This window comes from Nannospalax galili, unplaced genomic scaffold, assembly GCF_000622305.1.
Source record: "Nannospalax galili isolate Female #2095 unplaced genomic scaffold, S.galili_v1.0 scaffold750, whole genome shotgun sequence".
In the NCBI taxonomy this organism is placed as follows: domain Eukaryota; kingdom Metazoa; phylum Chordata; class Mammalia; order Rodentia; family Spalacidae; genus Nannospalax; species Nannospalax galili.
Window position 1 is genome coordinate 165,101 of NW_008327506.1, and position 22,299 is coordinate 187,399.

General features: G+C 50.0%; 1 protein-coding gene across 3 annotated transcripts; it reads right to left on the reverse strand.

The window, feature by feature from the left end:
- Positions 1-6,977: 6,977 nt before the first annotated feature.
- On the reverse strand, positions 6,978-14,917 carry Pdzk1ip1 (PDZK1 interacting protein 1). 3 transcript variants are annotated; one of them, XM_029562403.1, is made up of 5 exons: positions 14,896-14,917; positions 11,894-12,066; positions 9,502-9,610; positions 7,908-8,003; positions 6,978-7,410 (listed from the first exon to the last, which is right to left on the reverse strand). In XM_029562403.1, exons 2-5 carry the CDS (start codon positions 11,958-11,960, stop codon positions 7,338-7,340), a joined length of 345 nt encoding a protein of 114 aa, XP_029418263.1. In that variant the 5' UTR covers positions 11,961-12,066; positions 14,896-14,917; the 3' UTR covers positions 6,978-7,337. The 3 variants fall into 3 exon arrangements, with proteins under 3 accessions (XP_029418263.1, XP_017653314.1, XP_017653323.1); XM_017797825.2 differs by lacking the exon at positions 14,896-14,917 and adding an exon at positions 12,373-12,441; XM_017797834.2 differs by lacking the exon at positions 14,896-14,917 and adding an exon at positions 12,198-12,221.
- Positions 14,918-22,299: the final 7,382 nt, after the last annotated feature.

Genomic DNA, 22,299 nt, shown 5'->3' on the forward strand with positions numbered 1-22,299 from the left:
ATGGGAAGGCTGGCTAAGGCTGTGCTTTCCAGGCATGGGAGCCTCCTGGCTTAGCTACTCTAGCTGGGTTCCAGACTAATTGTAAATAAGGGTCCTCCCCTAATAAATAAGGGCCCTTGGGAGGAGGTAAAACAAACTCTAATATTCTCAGATGGACCACATAACAGAACTGAGAATTGGGGGGAGGTATGGCTGATGGGCAGTGGGCATGGGCAGTGGTTAGGTAGGTGCTGTAGATGGTAACCCTGGATCCACATGTCAAGTCTCATTCTAGACCTTCACACTAGACTGTCACACAAATGTGAAGTACATCCTCATTTTTAGTGTTCATTTAGGGATAACTGAGACCCAGAGAGGCTGAGTTATTCAAGGTCACACAACCAATGGATGTGTCTAAGCAGAGACTGGCTAACACACACACATTCATTCAGCAAACAGGAAGCACTTGCTCTATGTAGGTACTGTACTTGTCATTCTGGGGATGCCCTGTCCTCCAGTAGCTCACAGATCAAAGCTTAGCCTAACTGATGGAGATAGTGTGCAAAAAGATGAGAGAGCCATCCTATGGGAGGCAAAGCTGGTAGAAGAAAAAACAAGAATCCTAAACATCAACAGCACAGGCACTGAGGTGTGAAAGAGTATGATGGGAGAGGGGAGGTGGAGAACTTGTGTAGTGTCCAGTGTGGCAATGAATGGAAGAGCAGCTGCCAAGGAAAAGTCACAGTGTAGCCATCTAGTGGCCACTAAAGGTGTTGCAAAGACATGCAAAAACTGGAGGGGGCTGTTAACATTCAAGGAGCATTTACTGTAGGTTTCTCTAGATATATTAACTCATTTACTGGTTGCCACAACCTTATCAGATTAACATCATTTGCCTCTAATTTGCATATGCAGACACTGAAGTATCTTTGTCAATAAGTTGCCCAACATCACTCTAATATCAAATTTGCAGATGAGACTTGCCCAGAGATGTTTGTCCCCAAACCCAAGCACAAAGCCTCAAAGTGCTTAGAGTAGCCCTGCAGGTACAAAGGACTGGATCCTGGTTCAGTCTTTTGAGAGGTCTCTGGCTGCAACATGACAGAAATCTGAAGGTACAGAAAAGTAAGAATGAAGAGGGGGCAGGCACCACTGTAAACATCCAGGCAAGATCTCCTGTTGAAGCAGAGAAGCAGGGGAGAGGGAAGACTGTCAGAAAATAAAGGGCAACAGCCCCTGCCTCAGGTCTGGATGAATGGGTGTCACTTGCAGAACTAGGGACTTGGGCTGGGGAAGATCAAGATTTCTACTGGGAACCTGAGGTGCCTGTGGCGTTGTTTGTGAGGAAAGGAAGCTAAAGTTGTTCATTTAATTTGTTACTTCTTGTAAATGAATTGAGTAGATAAGGTCCCCATTTCAGTTATTCAACAAATTGTCTTCCAGGACTGTGCTGGACATTTGGACACTACAAAAAGCAGATGAATGTGGTTTCTGTCTCCTGAATCTCCAAAATGGCCATCTTGACCAGACAAAGGAGCCCCATGTATAGGGGTAGCCCATGGGCCCAAGTTAGGGTCTCAGTAACTGATACAAGTGATCAGAAGCAGGTTCACTGCTTATTGTGTTGCAATAAACACAAAAGAACCTGAGACCACTGTGTCTTGTAGCAAGAAGGTGAGACTAATGCATCCTTAGTCAGAGCCATCTCACCGAGTGTCATGGGTAGAAGGGCAGCCACAAATTTTGAGGGTGAGTAGAAGGGATGGTAGAAACTGCAAGGGAGAACCAGTATTGTTCTTAGATATTGAAGGGACTCCATTCACTCCCCCAGATGTGTCACTCCAAGAGACCATAAGCTCTGCAGTGGCACACACCTTCCCTCTTCAGCTCTCTGCTTCACCTGCACACACTCTACACAGAACCCTAGTCTGGGACAGAATTTATAATGGATTTAAAGTAAAAAACCAAGGTTTGATGTCCCAAGGTAACTGTGAGACCTTCCACAAGTACCTCCCTCTCTCTGATCTGTATTTTCTCCTCTAAAAGTGACCCAGTCAGGTCATACCGAGCCAACAGAACCACTGCAAGGCTGCAGTCAGAAAGTACTCTACATACACACAGTAGCTCTCAGATGCCATGTCAAAAAGCACTGTCCCTTCACTGGTTATGGTGGTGCATGCCTTTAATCCCAGCACTCAGGAGGCAAAGACAGGTGGATCTCTGTGAGATGGAAGTCAGCCTGGTCTACATAATGAGTTCCAAGCCAACTGGGGCTATAGGGAGACACTGTCAAAAACAAAAGTCCCAATCACTGGGTTTGGATTTGAGGACAGTCCCTTCTCAGCCTTTTGTTCTACTTCGTTAGCCCTAGGGATCTGGAATATAGGCCCTCCACTAGCCTCTCCCATTACTCTCCCTTCCTCTTCCCCCTCCTCCCTGACTCTTTTTCCTGGGGCCAGCTCCCATCCTCACTACCCTCATCCTGTACCACCCAGCCCACAACTAGAAAGACCTGATTATCCATCAACAGAATATACTACAAAAGTGTGCTGGCCTCAGTGATGCATAAACAAACACACAGGCCAGCTCTGGAATGTCTGCACCTCCAGAGATGCAGGTGTGGGAGGGCAGCTGGGCCCTGCATTCTATGTGTCCACAGGGGTAAGGGGTGTGCCTCTCATCCATCTACCTCCACATGTGACCCTGGGCAGTTCCTGTCCCTTCCACAGTGTCATATTAGTTATCTTGTGATTCTAAGGACTGACTAGGTCTGCTGGTCTTGCATCTAATTCAGTTCACTATGTAATGATGCTACTAATTTTTAAATAGTTAACATGTACTATGCACTGGAATTCACAGAGATCCACCTGCCTCTGCCTCCCAAGTGTTGGGATTAAAGGTGTGCACCACCCAGTTCAGGGCCCCTTCCAGGGGCATGCATGTGTCTACTACCATTGTTCAAAACTTCAGTGCTGATACATGCAGGTTACCTGACTGAGGCCTGGGCTCTTAGTCATCTGTGGAGCATCCAGGTGAAGACAAGATTTCCAGCTCAGACCACAACTGCACTACTAACTGCCCCTCAAGTACTGGACCTATTGGTGTCCCTTTGCAGGGTACTAAACTCCCCATGGCCATAAATGCAGCCCCATCACACACTCTTCTGTTCGTCTCTAGAATCTACCATGCTCAACATCATTCTTTGGCTTCCACGGTGCTGGTGAAAATGGACAAAGTGCCTCTCCTTCCAGGTGGCACACACCAGGCTGCAGGACTGCTTAGTGCAGGAACTGGAGCCTCCTATGCCTTGTCCTGGTTCCTTCATCTTCCATCTTGCTCAGGACTGACAAGGATGGACTCTGTCTCTGTCTCTGTCTGTCTCTAGTTTTTAGCCCCTGTGCATTGTGCCAGCAGCTGAAAACTGAGAGGACAGGCAAGCTGGGGCGCTATCACAAGCCAGGTGTCCTAGGAAGCAAGTGCCTCCTGCCTGAGCCTCAAAGCAAGTTCTGATGGCTCCAGCCCTGTTACTTGCTTGTGGTTGGTCAAGGAGGATGGAGAAGTATATGACTTGGCCACTGGGCTTGGGAGGAGGCTCTGCCCAGCAATTGTCCTGACCTAATAGTCCTTGAAGCATAAGGTGTTTCTGCACATTACCCTGAGTAGCAGGGAGGTAACTTTGGAACGCATCTCTCTCACCTCCCTCCCACACAGGTACCACTCTGTAGACAGAACTCCACAGCCTTTCTCAAAGCCAACCTCTAGGCTGCAATTCCCCTTCAAGCCTAGCTGAAGTCAGTAGTGCTTCACTCTCCCTCCACCTGCACACAGCAGGGTGGACATTTCCTTTCCTGTCTGATTTTTGTGTGACCTATGATGTCACCCTATAAAGTCCCTATGCCTGAAGTGGGACAGGGGAAAGAAAGACTCAAGCCCTATTCCAAGAATCAGGAAGAGCTAGAATTCCCCAAGCAGCAAAACATGCAAGTTCCAGAGCCACGCTTCTCAGGACCTGTGTGTTCTGGTGGAAGGGACCAAATGGACCTGAGGTGACACAAAGAAGTCAGAGGTTCCGACTAGTGCATGAGATTTGCAAGCCAAGGGGAACTCTTTGGGAAACTTGGGGTGGGACTCACTGGGGAGAGCCAGCTGGAAACAGAAGAGATGCTAGACCAAGTGGACCGCGGGCATCGACCTCAGGTGGAGGGGGAAGAAAGGAGACGAGAAACAGAAGATGGAGACCTGAGAGGCTGAGAAAAAGACAAAGAGGAACTGGACAACAGACAGGTCCTGCGTGGAAAGCCACGTAGAAGAATGGGCAGCCAGCCAGCCCAGAGCTTAGGAACCGGTCGGCAGGCCTCGAAGCTCGGTGCGGCCCCCGCCCCCGGCCACTCGGGAGCTCCAGGTCACCTCCCCGGTAGGGGCGGGGCGGTCATTTTCAGCCCCGCCCCCGGGCCGCAGAGGCCGCCCCTAGGGACCGCTGGTGCCGCCCAGTAGACGGTGGGGGTCCCAGCTGGTGCGTTATCAACCTCCTCCAGGAGCGGGCCCTAGCCACCGAGCGGCTGCCAGTCTGAGATTAGGCCCCTGGAGGGTCATTAAGCAGCGGCCTGGCCCTGGCCCAGCCTCCTTCCCTCCTGATCCGGCCAGGCCGCCAGGTGGGAGCCGGCGATAAGGACCAGGGGTCTTGGAGGCTCTGGGCAGGCGTTTCTTACTCCCAGCTCCGATCGAGGCAGGAACATGGAGTGGGGGAGGAGAACTGTAGGTCCGGGTCAGCCCAGCCGCTGGAAGGGCCCCGAGGGTTCCCACAGTCCACACTGAGAGAGAGGGAATGGTGGGTGAGCACCCCAGGCTCTCAAAGCAGAGCAGGGCATCCCCCTCAGCTTCTAGGGGACAAGGTAAGCAGGCAACACCTCACAGGTGACTCAGCTCTGACCCAGGGGGTAGCCTGCAGGGGGTGGGAGGCTGGGGAGTTAGGGGGTCTGACTTGAATCCATCTACACTTCCCAGGAGCAAATGGGGACAGAGGTGAGAAGGAATGTAGTCACCTGCAAGTGGGCCTGGCAGCCAAAAGTTTCCAGCCTGGGGGCTGGAAGAAAGAAAGGGTATTTGTGCTTTAGCAGAGACCTGTACTCTAACAGCCTCTGTCTCTCTAAGTGAGAGAAAACCTGGGCTGGCTGGCTGGTCCTTTGGCTTTGCCTTATGCAATTTTTTTTTTTTTTTTTTTTTTTTTTTTGAGAGCTGGTCTAGAACTCGCTATGTAGACAGGCTGGCCTTGAACTCAGAGATCCATCTGCCTCTGCCTCCCAAGTGCTGGGATTAAAGTCTGCACCACCATGCTGGCTTTATGTAGATCTTGTGTATGGAACTTAGGTCCTCCTGCTTGTGAAACTGGTACTTTACTGACATCTGTTTCCCCCTTAGGGTTTTCCTTTTTCTATTTTTTTTTTTTTTTTTTTTGGTCTTTTTTGAGACAGGGTCACCCTGGAGCCTCAGCTGGCCTAGAACTCACTATGTAGACCAGGCTGGCCTTGAACATTGAACTCACAGAGATCCTCCTGCCTCTGCCACCCCTAGTGCTAGGATTAAAAGTGTGAACCACCATACCCAGCTTTGCCTAATGCTCTAATCAAGGAATACTTCCTAGAGGAAGAGGGAAAAGAAAAACGAATAGGCAGAGTTTAAACCGTCAGAGAGGAGTGAGAAGGTGTGGGTTACAGAAAACCACAGAAAGCAAATTCTTAGAGGAGGAATCACAAAAGCAACCACCACAGTGCCTAAAGCTGAAAGCCAGATAGGGCAGGAAAACTTCCCTGGGTCACACAGCAAGGCAGGGGGAGACCTAGAACAGAAACACTCCCCATTCTCTCCTCAGAGTTCTGCCTCTGCTGCAGGCCAGGGCCTAACCCTTAGGGTAATGATTTGTGGGTCCTCCCTGGGACATTCAGGCAAGCCTTGGACCATAAAGGAATAGCTGTGACAGGGCCACATGGGTATCAGAGGGACTTCTTGGGACAAGAGGTCTCTGGCTGTCCTCTCCACCCACTCCTCTGGATCTGAGAAAGCTTGAGAGGGCGGGGGTATGTCTGTCCCAGGTTATCAGCACACAGAAGGACAGATGCTGTTCAGTGAGACAGGCAGTCACAGAGGTGGGGACAGGTCAGGCAAACAGGCACTCAGCTCAGTCATGCTTTCTCTTCTGCCAGACCCAGTTCCCTGATCGTCATTCCATCCAAAGCTCTCAAGTTAGGACGCTGGTGAGGGCTGGGTCCTATTCTGGCTCTGCAAGAGGCTAGCTGAATCCTCCATAAAGGAGCAGTGAGCTCAAAGTGATAACAGCTCTCCCAAGTCACACAGCAGTTGGCAGAGAACTGAGGACAAGAATTTGGGCTTCCTCAGACTCAGCCCCACAGTTCCCTTTCTCAGCATGTACTGTCTAATAACCCTGAGGGGACTCTGAGAAGGGGATGGATAAGAGATTATCCACCACAAGGTCAGGCAGATGGGGAAGGAGGGGTTTGCTGCTTGGCTGCGTGGGAAAGGCCCAGAATCCCTGTGAAGGGGGAGTGGGGATAGGGGGTGGTTCTTGCAGCACAGAGTGAATGAGCTCCCTGGATCATGAGCTTCTTACTCTTCCCATCATACAGGAAAGACACATCTTGAAACAGATCCGTGCTAGGGACAGGCAGGATAACCAGCTCTTATCAGGGTCTTCCCTTCCCTGGAAGATCTCCTGCCTACTCTGAGCAAACTAAGGGTTTGGTCTGAGGAAACAAGGACCACCCACAGAGAGTTTCAACTCTCCCATGCGTGCCCACACCCAGGCTCCAGAGGAGATGCTTTCCTCTTGTCCCCTCCTAGATAGACCCTCCCTTTCTCCAGTCAGGCTGCCATGGCCCTAGATATATATGGGCTCAGGGATTCCTGGGTAATCTGTAAAGCCACCATAGCCATGACTCTCAGAAGGTGGTTGTCATAATTAAGGAGACCAGGCAAGGCCTTACTGGAAGCCTAAGGGCTATGCCTTAGCCTCAGCCCCAAAATATAAAAAGTCTTTATTTCACGGAAACAAGGGCCACTTCCATAGTTGCAGGAGGATGAGAGGCAAGATGGGAGGGACTGAACTGGGTATCTTTTAAAAGGCTCTTCAGAATTGGATGGGAAACCCTAGGAAGACCCCAGGACCACACCCCACCCAGCCTGTGATCAGCTGAGTCTGAGCTGTAGCCTGGCTGATTATGATTCAGGAGGGCTGAGAGGGTCAACCTGTTTTGGTAGATTCCCAAACAGCAGGGACTGGGTGAGGCAATGGCATCAACCCTAGGTTCTGTATAGCCTGGGGTCTGGAGCCACAGGCCAGCATGTCACACAGGTGTGCTTCGGACCCTGCCCTCCTCCTCCAGCACATTCTCGTAGGCATTCTTGTGCTCACTGGACCTGAAAGAGGAGCCAAGGCCTGCTGAGTCTTCAGCCTCCCTTTCACATCCCTTTCCCCCTCTCCATCCTGCACCAGGCTTTCTCTCCACCAGGCTTTCTCTCCAGAATTAGCATCTAACTCCCACATGGCAGTGACAGGAGGCTTCCCCTGAACACATCTGAGCCAGTGCACCTGAACTAGAGGTTTCTCAGCAACATCCCCACCCAAGCTCCATCCCCTCTTTTGAGTTCCCTACTGAGTCTCCCATGAGCTCCCTTCCCACAGAGTCCTCCCACTCACTTACACTTTCACAACCCCCTTTCCTTATTGAACCTTTTCTCACTGCACCACTACCCTACCCTACCAAGGCATTGTCCCATATCTGAGTCTTCTCACCAAACTAAGGCTTCATTTCCCTCTGGAGCCTTAGAGTCCTCACTTCACAAGACCTTCTCTTCACCAGCCCTTCCCCCCACAGAATCCACTACCCTCCCCAGCTCCCTCAACAGCATCTCACCTGAAGCTGGATGCCACTGAAGAATACCTGCCGTCCATTCCCACCAGGACTCCATCTGCCTTGTTTCCAATGGTCATGATCATGTTCCCAGGCTCCCTGGAGATGGGACTTATCAGTAGGGCTCATCAATAACTGTCCCACCCAAGAAGACGCTATTCTGGGCCCTGGTTCTCAAGGCTCAGGGCATAGAGTGCCCCTGTTCAGAAAGCACCTCTGCTTTCTGAGCCCTGCTGGCACCTGCTTCTGACCTCCTCCTCAGGCCTCATATCCCTCTGCCTGCTCCATGGAGAAAGGGAGGAACACAGAGAGTTACAGAACACTTGACCTAAATCCCTCTCTCCACTGCCTCCATATTCCCTCTCTCAGCCCCAGGACAGACCCAGCAGGCCTCAGAGTACAACCCAAGCTAGGAACAGATGTGGTCAGTGGCCACAGAAGGCAGAGCTGGGCATGAGCATGCATTTCTGGCAAAAAGCGCCTGGCCTCCCCCACAGAAACTGCTCTTGTGAGGCCTGAGAGACCTTTGTACCTGTTCATCTGTGCTTAGACATCCTACAAGTACATCACACCCAATGTTTAACTCAGCTTGTCCTCTGGGTCTTCTGCTCAGCAAGTCTTCTGGAGTCAATTCCTGTCTTTCTTCCTCTAGTGCCCCCTGTCTCCTCCCAAGTTCCTTCCCAGATAGCTCGAAGACCTCTCCCTTCTCTGAGCTGCCTCTGTTGCCTCCAAGTCCAGACTGTCTGACCTCATAACTCAGCTTCCTCATGGCTCACTAAGCCTGAAGACATCCTCACACACCACGCACCTGCACTTGACAGGCAGAGGGACTCAACTAAAGCCAAATCTCATCAGTGTTGCCTGGCCCAACCTTATCAGCTGCGCTCTGGGACTCCCTGTTTCTCCCTCCACCCCTGAACTCCTTGTGCATCCTCTGCAGGCCATGTGAGACTGCTGCTGGGCCCCTGGCCACCAGGCCACCTTGGTGAAAGGTGGAAAGCATCTCCTAAGACAGATGCAGCTTTATCCCAAGAGCTCATTAACCTTCGCTCCACCTCAGTGCCAGGCCCCAAACTCAGGCCTCAGGCCTACTCTTTCCATGCCACCCCGTCCTTCAGGTTTTGGGGTGAATATGCACTGAAGCGTTGCTAACCCTCCAAGGCCAGCTGAGGCCATGCTCTGTATTCGAACTTGTATTGCCCGTCCAGTCTGTATGCCCATAAGACCCTCCGCAGCACATGCAATTGATTCTCCATAAGGATGGGGCCTTCCACTTCAGAAGGAAGGTCAGGCTCCCATCCCAACCCCACACATGGAAACATTGAGACAGCAAAGAGAGAAGATGTTTCCCTCAAACTCATGGGGAGAGGCTGCTAGAGCTGTGGGAATAACAGAGCACAGGAGTGGGAGCCAGAAAGCCTCAGTACTAATTCTGGCAAGTCCTCCTGGGACCTTGAGCCCCAGTTTCCCTTCCACCCAGTGAGAAGACCATAGCCAGACTTTCTGAGATCCATCCCCAACTAGCACAAAGCAGTGGTTCTGGGGCCACCCTGCCCACTGGGGTCTGTCCAGCCCCAGGCCTTCAAGCAACACTCACGGCTCTTCCTGGCACCAGAAGTGATTGACAGCAAAGACGATTGCAACAAGGACCAGGAACACGGCTACTGCAATGAGGCCCTGCATCCAGGGCTGAAGGTTCCCTAGACCTGAAAAAAGAAGGGGGACAGAAGGTCCAGAATAGGCTTGATCTTGTGTCAGATGCAGCAGCCTCAGTGGAGCCAAAAGAGACATCTGAGTGGCTAGAGTAGAGATAAAGCCTGTCTACTCTCTCTGAGTATGAGGAAAAGACAGAGGCCCAGAGCACACTGAAGAAAGCCTGAGAAGCCAAGGGCACAGGCTTCAGGGTCTGCATCTGAGATCCAGGTGCCCAGAGCCTTCTTCCTGCACTCCTCCTGGGGTCAGAGCCCCCAGGGAGTGTCGGGGGTCCAGGGAACAAACAGCACCCCAGATGTCTGGCCTAGGCCCTGCCAGCTGGGAGTGGCCACTCCTCTCCCACTGGTGGCCCAGAGCTGCCAGACCAGGCTGGCATCTGGAAGATCCTGTTCTGGAACAAGAAGCTCTCCAGAAAGACCAAGAGGAGTGAGGTCAACCCAGCCCTGCTCAGCTGGAGTGCAGGGAGCTAAAAGAGGTGAGACTGAGGGGTAGGGAAAAGAAGCTTCCAGATTCAAGCCCCTTCACCTCCTCCAACAGGGTGCCCAGGGCATGGGGGTTAAAGACCAGGTTAAGGCCAAGCCATGAACCCCCTCTGCTTTTTGACCCTTAAGATTTCCAAGAAGTCTCTGCCCTCAGGCCTCTGGTCAAGGAACTCTAGTCTCTCAATGAGCTTGAAGACCTCACCCTGAAAAGGAAAGAAACTCAACAGATAAGAATCCCAGGAGGAAAGAGAGGTTAACAGGAGGTTTGGGAGGGTGTCCTACCTCCAGGCAAAACACCTGTATCCCTAGACCCAATCCTACATTATGAAAGGCTGGGCATTGAAAAACCACTCTGTAACACCCCCACTCAAAAGTCCTCCTTGAAGTTGACCCTAACTCTCCCCTGCTGAAGTGAAGGCCTTGCCTATTCTTGGCACTCTCTCTGAGCCTGGCAGGTACTGAAGAGAGGGAAGATTGTAGAACTCTCAGGGCAGCCCTGGCTTAGCTCCCAGGGTTGCAGATGATATGCAATGTGGTTGCCCTGCAAAAGTCGGTGTTTTGGATTCATCCCTCCCCACCCTGACCAAGAAACAATAGCTCAGACCCATCAATTCCTTGTTTTTATTTATTTTTTATTTTATGTGTTATGAGTATTCCGCTTGTATGTAAGTGTACCACATGTATGCAATACCTGTAGAGACCAGAAGAGGACATCAGATCCCCTGGATCTGGAGTTACAGGCGCTTGTTAGCCACCATGTGGATGCTGGGAACTGAACCCTGGGTACTCTGCAAGAGCAATAAGTGCTTCTAACCGCTGAGCTATCTCTCCAGCCTCAGACTCATCACTTTCTCTAACCAGTGATGCTGAGGCTTTCGGAGCAACCTGGGAGACCCCACCTCCATTTCTTCCTCCAGTGTCTCTTGCAGCCAGCTCCCCCAAACACAATCTTCTGCTCCTCTTTCCATGGCTCTGGGGAGAGCTTATAGAACAAGGAGCAGAGTCCAGGGCAGGAGAAAGTCTGGGACTTGGCCATACTGCCGTGCAGTATAATGTAAGTTACTCAACCTTTCTTGTACTTCAGTTTCTTAGAAAGCCTCCAAGATCTGGAACTTGGAGGTGAAGCTGGTAACACATGAGAACTCAGGAAAGGGTGTCCTAAACATACCTTTACCAGCACCCCTCTGGATGCCAGACTACTTGGTGCAAAGCCCTTCCACACCTCCAACTTGGCAGTAGCTCTGGGAGGTGGGCAGGGTGAAGTTTACTATCCTCATGTCATGAATGAGAAAACTAAGTCTCACTGGGACAGTAATTTCCTAGAGCACAAAGCAAAACAGAAACTGGGCTGGTGAAGAGTGCAGCCATTGTGGGGCCACTCTGGAGAAGTTTTGACCAAGAGGTCAAAGCCATGGGCAAACCTCTGCAACATTTCTCCTCCCCTAGAACAAGCATTTGAGGGTAGCTTGGGCACACTTGAGCCTCATAGCCTCATAGCCCCTGGCCCCTGCTCTCAGGACCCAGCCACCTCTGAGGCAATTCCTGCTATATGATTTGGATCTCGACTCCCACTCTTCCCCTAATCCCCAGACCCAACAAGTCCCCTGCTTCACATCTCCCACTGGAGGAAAGCCAATCACAGACACAGTCTGGGTCAAAGGTCTGTGACTAGCCCAGTACCTACTCCCTCTCCAAAGCACAGGCGTCCCAGGACATCACCCCATCCTCCCTGTGTCACCTGTGTGCAGCCAGCCCTCTCCTCCCTGAAGCCCAGGTGCTCCTGTTCCATGCTACCTTGTTGACAGCTGGCAGGTGGCACTGAGGTGAGCAGACCCAGCATGAGCAGGCTGAGGGCCAACATGGTTGCAGGCAGCTCCCGGGATTTGGTCTACTGCTGGTGTTTGGGCTCCTGGAGCTTCTGGAGATCTGGGGTGTTCGTATGAGATCAGCCCCAGTGCAGTCTGGCCCTGAAGGAGAAGAGCCAGTGGGTTAAGCAGAAAGCGAGGGAGGGAGAGTGGGGAGGGAAGACTGGCAGGTGGTAAGGAGAAACTGCCCTCCCTTCCATGGAAATGAGCTCCCTGGCTGATGCCCAGCCCACCAAATTGGCACTGGAGGCCACTCTTCAGAAGCCAGCCAAGGAAGTGAGCGGGTAGAAGAGAGAGTTGTAGGGGAAGTCCCAGACACCTCAAAGCCTGCACTGCCTCAGAAGTCACACACCCACACCCACACCACCACCAGCACCACCACCCCACCCCCTGCAACTCCCAGCTCACCTTCCCTGGCAGTGGGGCCAGGCTCTGGGGAAAGGTGACACATTGTCACTCCTGCCTGGAATGGCCCAGTGGGTGGAGCTTCTTGGAAGACTGACAGTAGGATTAAGACACTAGCTGGCTGGTTCAAGGAGCCTGGGGAAAACACCCTTATGTTTGAAAGGCTCAGGGAAGACTCAGCTGCCCACTTGCCCCAGAGCCTAGTCTACTTCCGGCTCTCCCCTCATCTGTTCCTGCTCCACCCCTGGGACACAATGTGGTTTCAGAGTCCCCAGCCCTGGCCAGTCCAGTCTGGCTCCCTTAATCCAGCTTTTCTGCAGCCCAGTTAAAGATTTCCTCTTGGCTCCTTGGTCCCTGGTAACTCAGCAGACCTCAGACAAGGTTTGACTTGGTCAGAGGCCTTAACAACTATAACCAAGAGCAGCCTTGAAAAAGTTCACCCATCCCTGGTACACCAACACCACAGAGCCAGCCAGACCCCTCCAAAGAGGCAAAGCCCACCCCTTGTCCTCCAGCACGTATAACATCTACTTGATCCTCTAGGAACTGAGAATTCAAGTACCTACTGAGGCATAAGGTGAGGGCGTGCTGTGACTCCTTGCCCAGAACACCCCGGAATACAGGAGCTACAATACTGAGAGCAATTCAGGCTCCTTCCTCAAGAGGGGGAAGAGGAGCCGCCTTGGAACTGCTTGAATGGGTTCTCTAAAGGACACTGCATCAGCCCTTCCCAGTGGACACTCAGGTAACAGACCAGAGTACCGGCAGGTGCTCGGGTACTTTTGGAAAGCCTCAAGGCACAGTCATCATGCCCATCTGTACCTGAGTGAAGAACATGAAGTATGTGATCCAGGTCTTAAACAGACTAAGTCAAGTTCCCTGGCTGCCAGAAGAGCCAATCTCAAAAAAGTGGGGCTTTACCAAGTTTAATAAGGACAAGTTTGGAAACAAGATAGCTAAGAATTAGGTGGCTCTGGAGTCAAACACAGTTCATGGTGCTGCCTGCCCTGGGTCACACTAGATAGGGTGAAGAACATGAAGTATGTGATCCAGGTCCTAAACAGACTAAGTCAAGTTCCCTGACTGCCAGAAGAGCCAATCTCAAAAAAGTGGGGCTTTACCAAGTTTAATAAGGACAAGTTTGGAAACAAGATAGCTAAGAATTAGGTGGCTCTGGAGTCAAACACAGTTCATGGTGCTGCCTGCCCTGGGTCACACTAGATAGCACATCCTGTCCAAGAAAAAAAGAAGAAATAAGGGAAATGTTGGTAGACTAAGCAGTCTGCGAGCTGGAGCTCACAAACTGCTGCTCAGAGACAGCCCTTTATCTTGTAGAATTCTTCTGCCTTGGTCTGCTTCCTCTGCATATGCATGTATAGTGGGCCTGTGACTCACAAAACTGGGCTATTCTCAGAGGGAACTTTACCTGGTGTTGTAGGGGATCTCTGCCTAAGTTGAACTATGCCTCCCATACCTGTGTATCCTGTTCTCTTTTCTACCCAACAAGGGATAAGAATCTTCAGACACACAGGAAAGCAGGCATGGTGTGTGTTAATGAACAGCCAGGTAACCACTGGTTGGAATGTAAGGAATGAGGTGGAATTTAACAAATATCCATCATGCCTTCCTCAGGGGATTTTAAGGGGACCAAGGTCAAATCTCCATTAGAGAAAATGAAAAGGTCATCAGAGATGCAAGAGGCAGACTTGGGGATGCTGCCAGGGAGTCATACAGCCTGTGACAAGACCAGTAGGCGATGGCTTTGAACCATGCTTAAGGGGTAGAAAAAGCAGGGTGTGAGGGCTGAAGAGATGGCTCAAAGGTTAAGAGCACTAGTACTGACTGCTCTTGCAGAGGACCTGGGTTGAGTTCCCAACACCTACTCGGTGGCTAACAACCATCTGTAACTCCAGTTCCAGGGGATCCGACACCCTCTTCTGGCCTCTGAGGGTGTTGCATGCATGGGTGCACTTAAACATGCAGGCAAAACACTCATACGCATAAAATAAAAATATATATTTTTTAAAGACAAAAAAGAAAAAGCAAGGTGTAGTTTCTGGAGCAGTGACTAACTGGAGATGGGGAGGAGTAAATGACTCCCAGATTAAGTTTCTGGCATGGGTAATTGGGTTGGTAGCAGTGCCTGGGGTTCAGGTACATACATGATTTCCCCAGGATGTAGTGTACAGTGTGTGTGTGTGTGTGTGTGTGTGTGTGTGTGTGTGTGTGTGTAGAGCAGGTGAGACCAGGATGCATGCCCAACACATATCTTTAAAAACTAAAGAGGAGGCAGGATGGAGCAGGAAGACAAAATCCCAGAATACTGGGTTTTTCCAGCAGCCGTGGATAGACAGATCCAAAGAGAGGTGTACGGAGAAGCCACTTCGATGGCACCCACCCCACCAGCCAGTGTCCTCAGTGCCCAGACTGCCACCAATATGAGAACCCTAGTCTCTGCCTTCTACCCCTAAGTACCCCTAACTTCCCTAAAAACCCCAGAGAAAACAAAGATTCCGAGGTCCTTACTTTGGACACAGTGGTGGAGGAAGATGAGCAGGAAGGACACCAGGTGACCAACAGGAGGAAAACAGCTCCCAGGTCAAAGTCCTCAGCTTGAAAGCAAAAACAAGTTGTTCCGGAAAGAGGGGGTGGGGTGGACAATTGGCTTTGAGGCCAGCGTCTGCTCCCTGGAGGCTCTCGCATAGGGAAGAAGGCCATCTCCCAGCCTTGTGGACAGACCTGTCTCCTTGGTAACAAGGTGACCTCCTGCTGTCTGGCTGAGGCCCAAGTCAGGATGGGTCTCAGCAGCCCCCACCCCCCTGAGCCAGACAGCTGTTTCATCCACACTCAGTTCCTCCCTCATGTTCCCAGCCCAGTTCTCACAGTAATCATCTGGCTCCTAGACAAACCTTCCACCTGACTAGAGCTGGTGTGTTCCAGTGTTTCCCAGAGACTCGCCCAACTACATCTTGACTGCCATTCCACTTACTGTCAGCAGGTGGCACTGTGTGGCTCCAATCCCAGGCTGGCGGTGTGGAGGTGTGAACACAGTTTGCAGCTTTAAGATTTGGTAACTGTCCTCCAATTCCCAGGGTTTCAGGGTTAGAGGAAGGGAAGGTGAACACTGGTATATAAACAGGTACTGGTGCTGAAAGCAAGGCATATGGCATGACCAGCGTTGTGATGTAAGAGAGTAGAAGGTAGCTGAATCATTGAGGAAGGGCATCCTGGAGGTGATGCTAAGGTGAAGTTAACCAGGCTGTGCAACTGCACAGAGAAGTATGATGGGAAAGGCCATGCTGGCAGAGCTCAGCCTGAGGAAAAAGCCATTCAAGACAAACATTTCTTTGTCTTTCTTCCTTCCTTTCTTCTTTTTTTCTAGAAATTGAATCAAGGGCCTCACACATGCTAAGCAAGCACTCTACCACTGAGCTACATCCCTAGGCCTCAAGAAGGATGTTCAGCTAGGTGTGGTAGCCCATGCTTTTAATCTCGGGACTTGGGAGGCAGAGGCAGGTGAATATCTGTGAGATCAAGGATAGCCTGGTCTACATAGCAAATTCCTAGGCCAGCTGGGGATAAAGGAAGGTGTTTGATGTTCATTTACTGCTGATGGGAATGCAAACTTGTGCAACCACTATGGAAAGCAGTGTGGAGAACCCTCAAAAAACTGAAATGAACCTACCATATGATCCAGTGATACCATTCCTTGGCATATACCCAAAGGACTCATCATACTGTAGAGATACCTGTACATCCATGTTTGTTGCTGCTCTCTTTACAATCACTAAGAAATGGAAACAACCTAAACGTCCCTCAACTGACAAATGGTTAACGAAAATGTGGTACATCTACTCCATGGAGTTCTACTTATCAGTAAGAAAAGATGAAATTTGCAGGTAAATGAATGGAGCTAGAGAGTGTTAATACTAAGTGAAGAGACATAAATGCAGAAAAGTAAGCAACGTATGTTCTCCTTCATTTGTGCATTGCGCACCAATCCCTTATGTGTGGGTATATAAATTCTGATGTAACAACAGGAGCCAGGTAAAGGCAAAGGATATGTGGCGGTGAAGGAAAAGAAACAAACTGAAAGGGGGACAGTAGGGAACAGATGCTACCTGAGGGAGGTCGAAAAAGTGAGAATAAGCAGACAGGAGGAGAGGAGGAAGGGACATGCAACAGACCATGGTGTGGGGGAGCAGGGAAGTCAGGAAGGGAAAGATAGCGGGAGTTGGGAGGTATTGGGGGAGGGTGGGGATAATGGGGGCACTGTGATTAGGGAGGGAGGGAGGAGGGAGTCTGGAGGGGAGAAAAAAAGAGTGGAGATGAGTGAATCTCGGGGGGCAGGAAACCTAGAGGGAAAAGTGATGCCCTAGAAACCCTATGAGAAATGCACATAGAGTGTCTGAACATTAATGCATTTGTATACCTAGGAGCTGCTTGGCAGGGAACGGAGTGCCAGATAGACGAGGCCTCCCTTACAGTGACAAACATGCCAGATAGCACTCATCGAAGAAGCTTCTTTTTGCAGCAGATGGAGGCTACTGCAGAGTTGCACATCTGGTCAGGCACAGAGTGAACATATGTCTCAGTGCCCAGTACTAGGTGACACATCTGTAGTCAAATCTCTACAACTAAGGCTCATGGAACATAGCAGAATAAGAGATAGAGGGTTAATGCACCCCTCAACTCTTACCAGTGAGGCTTCCTTGTACATTCAGAGTGTGATGCACATAGAAGGCCACAACTGGCCAAGTTTTGGAGAATAAGAGACTGTAGGGTATAGGATGGGACTCCTATATGGAACCTTACCCACCCACGGCTCAGGGACCACTGAGGAAGAGGAGGCAGCATGATTGTAAGAGCCAGGGCTGGTTCATGAACACAGGAAGGTGGAGGCTTCCAAACCACTGGAGGCTGGCTCACGTGCACCTGTGGCAGTGGTGGCATCAAACTTGGGACCCATGTCAGCTCAATTAAACAAGGGACCAAGGGGAGGGGAGACCAGGCAGCGGACCAGCACTAGATTGAGAACTACTTGAGACTGATTGTTGCTGGGTAAGGGAGAGTATGACTTACATACGACCACTGGATGGACTGACTAGACTCCAGTGGATGCATTTACACTGAAGGACCTTTGGGTATAAACACCTGAATGAATAGGACTCGGCATGTATGGCAGAGTGCATAGGGTTCGGTGGGGACATAGGGGGAGGCATGGATGTGGGAGGGAGTCTGGATTTGAGTTGGAAATGACATATGAAATTTAAAAACCTCAATTTTAAAAAGGTGTTCATGTTCACAACATATATATTACTCATTCTTGTAATAGCCTCCCTGTTAATCTTCGCTGCATGCCTGCATGTTCCCAGAGATTATCTTAGTCAGGCTACTCTCAGACCCTAAAATAACATTTATACTTCTGCACAGGTGCCTGAGGAGCAGTCCTCACCCTCCTCTGCAGCCTTGCCTGGCCCAAGACCTCCTGCTCCCCAACCCACTGTTTGATCCTCTATCTGAAGTGTTCTCAACTCCCTCTAAGCAAGCTGATCTTCCAAGTTGTGCTTTAAAAGTCACTTTTTTATTTTTTTGAGACAGGATCTCCCAGTAGCTTCAGTTGGCCTGGAACTCACTATGTAGACCAGGCTGGCCTCAAAATCACAGAGATCTGCCTCCTTCCCTGAGTACTGGGATTAAAGGCGTGTACAGCTACGCCTGGTTTAAAAGGTTATTTTCTTCAAGACTTCTTTGGCCTTTCCTTCATCTGAGTCCTCTCTGCCCCTCTATTCACAGTCATTCTCACAAACTGCAATTACATGTTGATTTATGCATTTGCATATTTAATACCAGTTGCCTTCAAGGGAAAAAAGAGTGACTTTTTCAGCCCCAGCGCACAGCACTGAGCACTGTGCCTGCACGCACACTCAAATAATTTTTATTTTATTCGATTTTTGAGATTTTCATACAATATAGCTTGCTAGTACTTAGATCCCCTCCTCTATCCACACCCCCCCGCCCCTCCCAATTTAATGTATTCTTTTATATATATAAAATGGCTTATAAAGTCTGATTTGTGTCCCAAAACACACTCAAACATTTTATAAAATTAAATGACAGTATATGCAGTGCCTGCCTTTGGCCTGGCAGAGAGCAGAAGCTTGGGTAGAGAATGCTACATAAACTGATTCGCTCCAGGTAACCCCTTTTCTCTACTTCTAGCTGCTGGGCTGGCACTGGGGCTGCCCAGAATCTCTGTGTAAGTGAGCATGCTGTCACTGTTCCTCCTTGGAGCTGTCCAGCAATAGGGAGAGGGTGTCCCAGAGAGGCAGTCTGTCCCTATAGGTGTGGCAGAGAAAGCCTAGGATCAGGCCACCCATGGGGGCATATTCAGAGTGCTCTAACTCTCAAGCTCTGAGGAAGCAGGCTGGTTGGGATTGTGGGGATTCTCCACGTACACGCGATTTCACTCACACAGGTCTCCTTTAATTAGCACTTTAATTTTATGAACCTGGATAAGGAAAACATTACATCTATTTTTCACTAAACTATAAGTGAAATTTGTCATTTTCTTTCATCAGGAATCAAGGCTGCAAACCACAACCCTCTTATTCTTTCCTGCCACTCCACAACTGCTGCAGATATAAGGATGTATCTCCCATGCTTAGCGCTAGATTACTATAATAGTCACTGGAACTTTCACAACTATGGTCAGATACATTATAAAGATACACTTAAAAATTACTGTATCACAAACATACTTTTTTTTTTTTTTTTTGGTCTTTTTGAGACAAGGTCTCCCTGTAGCACAGCTGGCCTGGATTCACTAAACCAGGCTAGGCTCGAACTCACAGAGATCCGCCTGCCTCTGCCTCCTGAGTGCTGGGATTAAAGGCATGGGCCACCATGCGTGGCTACAAACATACTTTTAATATTTTGATAACTGCCTTTCAGTTATCAAAGAGATAACTCAATTTGCTTTCCAGTGTTATACATTTTATTTTATGCTCTTAAAAACATTTCTTTGAGAAAGAGTTCAAGGGGCCAGTGGGGTAAAGCACTGCTATGCAAGCCCAATGGCCCGAGTTCTATCCTTGAAACCCACACAAAGGTAAAAGGAGAGAATGACTCCACAAAATTGTCCTCTGACCTTCATATGAGCACCATGGTATGTGAGCTGACACATACATCATCCACACACATACACATGAACACACACACATACACACACACACACACCTAATAAGATCTTTTTAAAGAAAAGAAGGAAAAAGAAGAGAGAGGAGGAGAGAAAGGAAGGAAGGGAAGAGGGAGGGAAGGAAGGAAGGAGGGAGGGAGGGAGGGAAGAACGGAAGGAAGGAAGGAAGGAAGGAAGGAAGGAAGGAAGGAGGGAGGGAGGGAGGGAGAGGTAAGGAAGGAGGAAGGAAGGAAGGAAGGAAGGAGGAAGGAAGGGGGAAGGAAGGAAGAAGGAAGGAGGAAGGAAGGACAAAGGAAGGAGGGAGGGAAGGAAGGAGGAAGGAAGGAAGGAAGGAAGGAGGAAGGAAGGAGAAAGGAGGAAGGAGGGAGGGAGAAAGGAAGGAGGAAGGAAGGAAGGAGGAAGGAGGGAGGAAGGAAGGAAGGAGGAAGAAAGGAGGAAGGAAGGAGGAAGGAAGGAAGGAGGAAGGAAGGAAGAAGGAAGGAAGGATGGAGGAAGGAAGGAATGAGGAAGGAGGGAGGAAGGAAGGAAGGAGGAAGAAAGGAGGAAGGGAGGGAGGAAGGGAGGGAGGAAGGAGGAAGGAAGGAGGAATGAAGGAGGAAGAAAGGAAAAAAGAAATTCAGCCCATAGGCTTCACCAGATGGAACAAAGAGTCCATGGTACAAAAGAGTTCAGGAGTCCTGACTTCGGAACCCTAAGGCAGGTCTGCTCAAGGAAATGTCAAGTAATCTCTAGGTCAAATCTGGAGAAAGATTGGTGACTCTCTAGACAGAGGCTTTCTGGTGCTTAGAGCTGGTGCTATCATTAGGAGAGACACATAACTCAGCCTCACAAGGGGCCCCAGTGCCAGAGCTGGAAGGGGCAAAAGATTTCAGGCTGGTGCCAGCAGAGCCAAGGAATCCACTGGCTGTGGCTCCCGGGTCCTAGGTGACCCCACTGGGCCAGGGAGATTTATGGCCAGGACTCCCCAGTCGAGGCTATCAATCAAACCCTCCTGCTGCCTCCTCATTCAGCCAAGAAAGCAGAGTGGGCCGCACCAAATCCTCTTCAAGCAAAGGAACCAGGGCCAAATCTCTCCTGGTGGTTCCCAAACACAGCTCCACTGCCTCACCAAGGCTCCAGGCCAGTAAACCAAGCTGGGGTAGAAGATTCTAGAATCAAGTCTCTCCTGGCCTACAGGCTCACCCTGAATAATGCCATCTTGCTCTTCATTTTTCAGCTGGGGGAAGTGTGACCCAGAAAGCTTCTAAGTTAAAGCCACATAGTAAGTAGGAGATATAGGACCAATCCCAGGCATCCTATGTATAGCCCAGGGCTCAGCCCTTGTCCCCAGAACTTACTTATTGCTAATTTTGCCCAATAACACCCCAGGTACTTTCATTCATTCATTTACTGCCTACGAGGGGACTAGAAATGCAGTGAGCAAGACAGACCTTACACAGCTGGGAAACTGCAATCACAACACCTGGGTATGGCAGTAACGCCTATAATCCAACACTTGGGAGACTGAGACAGGAGAATCATTGCAAGGTCAGGCCTATTTAGGCTACATAGTGAACTCTAGGCCAATCTGAACTACAAAGTGAGACCCTACATCAAAAAAAGGGGGTGGGGAACTGGAGAAATGGCACAGTGAGTTCAGCTGAAAGTAAGCAAGCAAGAGGTTCAGCAGTAGGAGAGGACTCAGGAGGCAAGGACAGCAAATTAAAAGCCCTGAGAAGGGAGCATGTGGGGCTGCTGCAGTGCCTGGGAGAGGAGAGGGCAAGAGGCTGAAAGGTGCAGGTGTCCGCTCCTTTGGGACCTTGTGAGTAACTGTAAAGACCTCCTAGGCTTTTACCCCAGAGGGGACCAGAAAGCCACTTGAAGGGTTTTGAGCACAAAGAGACATGCTCTGGTTTCTGGGTTGAGAAAAAAAAAACCCTAAATTGTAACAAAGGTAGGCCAGGGAAGCCTGTTGGAAGCACATGCAAGGTTTCCAGCCAAAGATGGGGAGCAGCTATAGACCTAGAAAGATGTGGGCTGAGTCCGGGTCTCTTTTGATGGTAAAGCCAATGTGATATGAAACGTGGGATAAAAAGTAACTGGGGGCATCAAGAGGATGGTAGCCTGCTGGGCTTGAGCAGGCTGAGGAGGTAAGGCAGCCTTCCTAGCTTAGCCTTCTACTGTTTCCAGGACCTCCCAATAGCACCACAAACTGAGAGCCAACTGTCAACACAAGTCTTTGGAGGACAGCCCCGACCCAAAGTATAATGGATGAGTAGGAATTTACCAGAACATAGCATACAGCCTGACTGATGGTAGAGTGTGTGTTCAGTAATTTTATTTTTACTAAATGAGGTGGTATGATGTTTGACTTATTTCATCATGGCCCACTGTTGGGACAGGGACACGGGGAGGGATAAAAGTATAGAGGAATTAAGATTTCCCACATTGACAAAGTTGACATTGATAATAGAGTCATCAGGTAAAACACTTGGTACCTTTTTTAAAAGGCAGATTCAGTGATGTATATCTGTATTCCAAGCACTCCTGAGAGATGAGAGGCAGAGACAGGAGAATCACACTGAAGCTCAAAGCTGGCAGGCTGGCTAAATAGAGTACACAGCATGGCAGAAACAGGAGAGACCCTGTCTTAACAAGTTGGAGAGCAAGAACCAACCAACTCCAGAAAGTTGTCCTCTGATCTCCACATGTTCTCTCTCTCTCTCTCTCTCTCTCTCTCTCTCTCTCTCTCT